Here is a 6,970-nt window from a genome sequence, read left to right as displayed (position 1 = left end):
TGTATCCCCCAATTGTAAGTCGCTTTGGATAAAAGCGTCTGCAAAATGACTAAATGTAAATGTAAATGTTATCGTCCTTGGTGTGAACAGGCCTTTACACTGGCGAAATGTTCAAATGAGCCAAGACTACTCAAACTCCAACTGTCAAAAATTAAAATTAAAACACCCTGAAGCCAATTAAACTCATAAGCTTAATAAACTGTTGGCATTGATGCTTGCCTACAAAACAACCACTGGCTCTGCACCCCTTTACCTAAATTCACTACTTCAGACTTATGTGCCCTCCAGAAGCTTGAGTTCTGCAAGTCAACGGTGCATTATAGCGCCATCCCAAAGAGGCACAAAATGGGTTCTGTCAGTGCTTTGGTAAAGTAACACTTTTTTTTTGTTTTTTTGCCATGCAATAAAGCTAAGTTCAAAGGCCAATTTAAAATATCGGTACAGTAAAAAGTGCACAAAATGAATATTTTGTTATGGCACTATTTGTGGCAGTCGAGAAATCATGCTGCGAAATTGGTCCAAAAGGTGTGCATTTTTGTGCCGATGCATTGTTAAAGGATCAAACTTTAAACAACAACAAAACAATTAAAAAAAAAAAATATATATATATATATATTGTAATGGGGTGAAGAATCACACAAGTAATCTCAATCAATACCCCGGAGGGTGGATTTATTGGTGTGGGGCGTTGTGAGGGAGAAAGGTCCAGGTAGGTGCTCCGGTGCCGTGAGTGCTCTCTTCCATCTTCCCAGTGCAGAGGGTCCGTGCAGTGCTCCTGTGGGGCTGGGCGGTCCCACACTGCTGCCTGTGGGAAAAATGAGAGTGCGAGTTAGTGCTCAGTCTCATGGAGGAATCTCCTAGATGGCAGGGCTTGCGTGGCTTATGTGGCCGCCTCCTGATGAGCTGCAGCTGTGACCGATCAGCCTGTGATGAGGACGGCCAGGCGTGCCTAGCTTGTTTCCAGGGCGACGCTGATGAAGCTGCGGGACGCTCGTCACAATGTATAAAGACAAAAAGTACTCATTGATAGTATATTAACATGTATCCAAATCCAAATGTAATACAATTTATTTGGGTGGGGGTGGGGGCACCAATTTGGATTTTGCCTAGGGCGTCAAAATGGCTAGAAATGGCCCTGGATTGCTTCTATTGTCCTCATTTGTAAATCGCTTTGGATAAAAGTGTCTGCTAAAATTAAATGTAAATGAAAGCTTCTATTCTATCTATTATTTTTTAATCTGTCTAATCTAGCTAATATTTCTATTTGGCAAAGTTATATGGACATGTACTGCGGTCAAGACCTGTCTGGAACTACTTTAGCCGTGTGTTTCCCTGTAAATAATTGCACACCTTAGAATGTTCGTCAACCAATCAGATTCAAGCATTCAACAGTATAATTAGGAATTATATTAGTTACTTATCTACTTTGTCGCGAGTGCAGTGCACTTACGGAAAGAGCCCGCCCATACACTACTCTGATTGGCTTTGATTTTGATTGGCAAATTGTCTGTCTGTCTGTCTGTCTGTCTGCCTGTCGATCTATCTATATCTATCTATCTATCGTCTGTCTGTCTGTCTGTCTCACTGTCTGTCTTGAAAGACTGCATGACCTTAAGATCTTCAACTTTAAGCTTTTCTAACTACTAATTCAAACTTCAGAATTTTAAAACTACTTGAAACTTTCTTGTCAGGCTTTCTCAAGCTGACATCAAAGTTTTGTGTGACTATTTTATCTAGTTTTCTCTACTTTTTTAAAAAATCTATCTTCAATTAATTTGCCTTCATTTGACTTTCACAGTACGGATTTAGCTTTTGACCTCTACGGATATGTGTTCATTACACTTAACAACATTCTGACTGCTGCTAATGGGGCTTATATGAAACAAAAACTGGACTCCAAGGTAATTTAACTCATAAACCTGGTTTATGCTTGACACATCCACACAAGTGCAAGAGTGTGTGCACCAAAGGTCCTGTTGTCTTTGTTTCACATACCTGCAAATGTGCCAGGTTTCATCAGCATGCACAGTTTTGCACACAAGCCTTCAAATCCAAAAGCTTCATTAGTTGTTCCTTTTTAGAAAAAGTTTGGTCCACTGCCTTTTTGTATAAAACATTTAGACACAAGAGTTTCATTAGTAAAAAGAAAAAATGGTTTCTGTACATTTTGTCACCTTTAGTTTTTACTTATATGCTGCTTCTTGCCAGATTCACTTGGTGTTTAGGCTTATGTATGAGCTGAGCTGAAAGCAGATTTTAACAGAGACCTGCTAACCAGACCTGCTTGTTTTAACCCATATTTAGTTTAAAGATTTTTTTTTTCTCGCTGCATTTCAGGAGCTGGGAAAATATGGGCTGCTCTATTACAATGCTTTATTCATGATTATTCCCACTATGATTTTAGCATACTTAACTGGAGACATTAAGAAGGTAAGAATTTTAATAAAAAATATTATGACACTAAATGTTTTGAAAAAATTAAGAACAGATGGAAAATTAAATCTGAATTTTGATTGACTTTACATAAATTAAAATGTACATTTGATAAAATAATAAATGTACATTTGATAAAATAAATAAATTCTCTTGTGAATTTTCAGGCTTTGGAGTATGATGATTGGGCTGACATTTTCTTTGTGATTCAGTTTGTGTTATCATGTGTCATGGGGTGAGCCTGATATTTTCAATCTTTTTCTGTACTTAAGCTTAAGTTTCTTAAGACTACTTAAAGGTGAATTGTGTAAATTCATTTTTTGTGAGATGTTAAAAATTCATATTCTTTTTTTCTCTTGTTCTAATCATTATAATATCATTGGTTATTTTGGCAGGTTTATACTCATGTACTCAATTATGTTATGCACCCATTATAACTCTGCTTTGACGACTACCATTGTCGGCTGTATCAAGGTCGGTAATTAACATTAAATCAAATTAAATTAAATCAATTAAGACTTTACTTTGTTTCCTTTAACCAACCCAACAGAATATCTTAGTGACATACATCGGGATGGTGTTTGGTGGAGATTATATCTTTACTTGGGTGAATTTTATCGGCCTAAACATCAGGTAAAAAGGTCCATTTTAAAATGACAGTGAAGATAGCCCACATTACTGGGACATTCTTAGTAAAAGATTGTAAAAGAAACCATAAAATGTGATGTCATTTACTCATCATGTCAGAATGATCAAGGTGCAGACATATGTGGATTTTCTCAGAAAACTCAAGAATTTAGAAGAAAAACATTAGAGTACTGAAATGTAAATAAAATCAAAATTTAGATAGAATTAAAAAAGTTCTGTATAACCAAGCGACAACCTTCCCGTCTCTCTCTCAAAACCAACACGGAAGTGACTTAAACTGCAATTCATCGACTGGCCGCTAGAGACTGGCTCCAAAAAGGAGTCATTCCCATAGACCTCCCATGTTAAAATGCCCAACTTTACAGCAGAAAAAAATATGTTTACAACCTGGTACAAAAAGTTGTTTTGGTCTAGCTAATTTTGTCCTTCATGACAACTATGAGGGGGGTGAATTTTTTTATAACTCATCCGTTTAAATTCTATTAAGCTTTAAAGTTCTGCATAATTAAAAGCGTGGCCACTTAAGTGACAGGTGGATTGCCGCTGCTGTCACCACCGTCGAGCTAGGTCGTGGTTTCAGCCACCAGTCACCTCAGCTCCACCCACGTCCTGCCTCTTTGCCCATTTCCGATTATCCGAGATTGACACGCTGCCAAGATGGTGACGGCCGGCTCCGCCTACTTTAGGCTTCAAAAATGCTCTTCAGAAACCTACGGGTGACGTCACGGACACTACGTCCATGTTTTTATACAGTCTATGTGTATAACCCACTCGTTAAAAAAAAAAGTGGTCACTTTTTTGTGTTTCCTGAGAATGGCCATGAACATTTCTTTGATATTTCTTTCAGATGTTCTATAAATATACCTTTTCTTAACTTTTTCCCCTATAGCATTGCTGGCAGTCTTGTGTACTCGCACATCACTTTCACTAAGGAACAAAAAAGTAAGCGCAATACAAAAATGTGGATTTTGTAAATCAAAATTAGGATCTTTTCAAATGCATCTCAAAACCTCCATGTTATGGATTAATTTCCTATCATTTCCTTTCTTTTATTGAATAAGATGAAGTGCATTTCAGATGACATGTGAAATCTTTTGTCTTTTAACAGAAAAATATTGATGGAACAAGCTTAAAGTGTCGATAAAACCTATGGGAGTCAAGAACACAGTCAGCAGGGTGTGCACACAGTCTCATTTCACAACACCGTGAGTGCAACAGAGACCAGCAATTTTCTCAGCAACCTTGTTTTTTTTGAGATATGATATGAGAAGATATGATTTAATTTAATTTGATGTTGGATAGATGAGAAATGATTTCCTTTGCTATGGTATGAAATCAGTATTATCCTGTTGTCTTTGTAAATTGTAAAGTCCTCAACCTTAGTAGTTCAAGGTGGACTGTACAATTTCCATTTTTATTTTTTAATTGAGGTATGAATCAAAATTATTTTTATTTATTTATTATTATTATTATTTGTGTGTGTGGTAATTAACATGATACAAATTATGATACATGTGATGCTGTTGAAACTGGAATAAGTGTATGAACAACCTAAATAACTTTTAATGGCTATATGCAATAAATAAATAAATAAATAAAATACAATAAATAAATAATATAAATTAACTTTTGCATAAATTGATTTTCACTCATGTTTTTCACTATTTCGTTATTTTCACAAAACACAATTCTGTGTGAAGGATCTAAGGATCCTCAAACTGTGTGTTTTAATTGATTCTTCATTCATTTTTTATAATCATTTTATTATTCCATTCAATCATATAATCATTTATATACTAATTTCATTGATGTATTCATTGATTAGTCATTTTTATTTGTTTTTTTTTTTATATAATTTTTTCCATTGTTTAGTCCTATGGCTGTGTGTTTTCATAAATAAGAGATAAGAGGGAATGCTCATTGAAATTTAAGGTTTATGGCAGGTTGTGAAGCATTTTGGTATAACACTGGTTGTTGGATTTGTGCTGGTCAGACGAAGTCTGAGCATTGAAACGTACACAATTAAGATTATTCAATAAACTCTTGTTTTTTTATCATCATCACTTTGTCTCTTGCTTCTGCTCTTCGCTGGCTTTTCTCAGTCAACTTCTTGGCTGATAGAAGATTGGTAATACAGTTTTGGGTACCGGACAAACACTGGTTTTGGGTACCAGCCAAGACTTGCTGTTAACAGGTTTTGGGTATTAGACAATTTTGCTGACTAGTTGTTCTGTTACCGGACAAAACAGATATTTTTTGACAGGATTTTTGGAAAGATTTTTTACTTTGTGGGAAAAGTTTGAACAAAACTTGAGGATGTTTGTTTTTAGTGTGTAAAGAGCACATCACTAACAGTAGGGTAAATAACTCTGAAACACCTTTTTTAAGGGTTTTGTAATGGAGCCGACGAAACGAGAGGCGTGCGGATCCATATGCGAGCTTTTATTAATAAACATGGTCAAAAAACATAGGCAGGGTCGAACAACAGCAAACAGGTATGGCACAGGCAAGACAAAAGAGCATTCCAAAACGGGCTTGAGTCAGACGACAGCGAACGTTATCCAGAAGGCTTGACAAGAGAGGTAATCCGTAAACGTGAGCAATAGTCCAGGCGAGGGGCAAACACAGTCCGAAACGGCAAGGCAAAAGGTAAATCCAAGAATCAGAAACCAGGACATCAGGAAACACAACGAGACTAGACTAAGACTAGAACTAGGAACTAAGACAGGGAAATGGCTCCGTAAAGTGCTATCACTTGGCGAGCAATAAACGCAGACAATACTCTGCGTTGAATGGTGGTGTGAGACTGATTTATATAGTGTGTGTTATTGGTAGCAGCTGTGTGTGATTGGTTTCAGGTGAGCTTGTGATTAGTGCAATGTAGTCCAGGGTGATGTGTAACAGTCTGTGTAGTGTGATAGTCCATGTGGAGAGCGGGTGACCTCTGGTGGTGAGTGAACAGAAGAAACAGGCATGGGTCAATAATCAGCAAACAGTCACGAATGAGGCAAGACAAAGAGTATTCCTAGGGCAGGCGTGGGTCATCGATTGGCGAACAAAATCCAGAGGGCTTGACAAAAGGGGTAATCTGTAAACACGAGCAATAGTCCAGGCTGGGGCAAACAGTATCCAAGGCAGGGTCAGGCAAACGGGTAATCCAATATACACAGGCGAGAATCAAAGGACCGGAAAACAGGCAAGGCAAAACTATGACAGGATTAAAGTAGCTATCAACGGACAGTGATATGTGCTAAACAATACTCGGCGATCTGAGCAGGAACTGAGTGGGTGTTATGTAGTGTGTGTGATTGTTTTCAGGTGAACGTGTGATTAGTGAAATGGCTGCTGGGAAATGTAGTCCGGGGTGACGTGAAAGTCTGTGTAGTGAGAGAGTCATAAAAATGGAAGAGCGACCTCTGGTGGTAATTGGACGGAAGTCCATGAACCGGATTCGTGACAGCTCCCCCCCAAGGAGCGGCTTCCAGACGCTTCCAACACAATGCAATCCAGGAGGGCGGTGGAGCGGAGGCGGAACAGGTGGAGGGACGGAGGGCCAGGCCCACATGGAAGTGGAGAGACCGGGGACTTAGGCAGAGCCGGCAGAGCAGGAAGGAAGCCAGGGCGGAGCAGAGAACCAGGATGGAGCCGGCGAAGCAGATGGAGCTGAGGACCACCACAGCAGAGCAGACGGGTCCGAAGGTCCCCACGGCAGAGCAGAAGACCACCAGGTCGGAGCAGAAGACTTTCACGGCAGAGCAGAAGACCACCAGAGCAAGACAGAAGACCACCAGGCAAGAGCAGACGGAGAAGGAGACCATCACGGAGGAGCAGACGAAGCAGAAGACCACCAGGTAGGAGCAGAAGACCTCCACGGCAGAGTAGAAGACCC

At 39.0% G+C, this 6,970-nt stretch overlaps 1 protein-coding gene across 3 annotated transcripts in view; it reads left to right on the top strand.

Moving 5' to 3' along the window:
* The window catches only part of slc35d1b (solute carrier family 35 member D1b), a 17,267-nt gene extending 12,605 nt beyond the window's left edge, over nt 1-4,662 (top strand). For 2 of the 3 annotated variants that reach the window (XM_016489404.1, XM_016489403.1), the window contains exons 7-13: nt 1,799-1,901; nt 2,338-2,430; nt 2,601-2,668; nt 2,829-2,907; nt 2,984-3,066; nt 3,971-4,023; nt 4,190-4,656. In XM_016489404.1, the coding sequence (XP_016344890.1) occupies nt 1,799-1,901; nt 2,338-2,430; nt 2,601-2,668; nt 2,829-2,907; nt 2,984-3,066; nt 3,971-4,023; nt 4,190-4,200 (490 nt within the window). In that variant the 3' untranslated portion in view covers nt 4,201-4,656. Of the gene's footprint in view, nt 1-1,798; nt 1,902-2,337; nt 2,431-2,600; nt 2,669-2,828; nt 2,908-2,983; nt 3,067-3,970; nt 4,024-4,189 lie in introns of all 3 variants that reach the window. The other variant, XM_016489405.1, reaches the window with a different exon arrangement.
* The last annotated feature ends 2,308 nt before the right edge of the window (nt 4,663-6,970 follow it).

This window comes from Sinocyclocheilus anshuiensis, unplaced genomic scaffold (assembly GCF_001515605.1).
Source record: "Sinocyclocheilus anshuiensis isolate Anshui unplaced genomic scaffold, SAMN03320099.WGS_v1.1 scaffold46, whole genome shotgun sequence".
Classification (NCBI taxonomy): Eukaryota; Metazoa; Chordata; class Actinopteri; order Cypriniformes; family Cyprinidae; genus Sinocyclocheilus; species Sinocyclocheilus anshuiensis.
The sequence above is the reverse complement of the archived record's forward strand: the minus strand, read 5'-3'. Positions and strand labels throughout refer to the sequence as shown.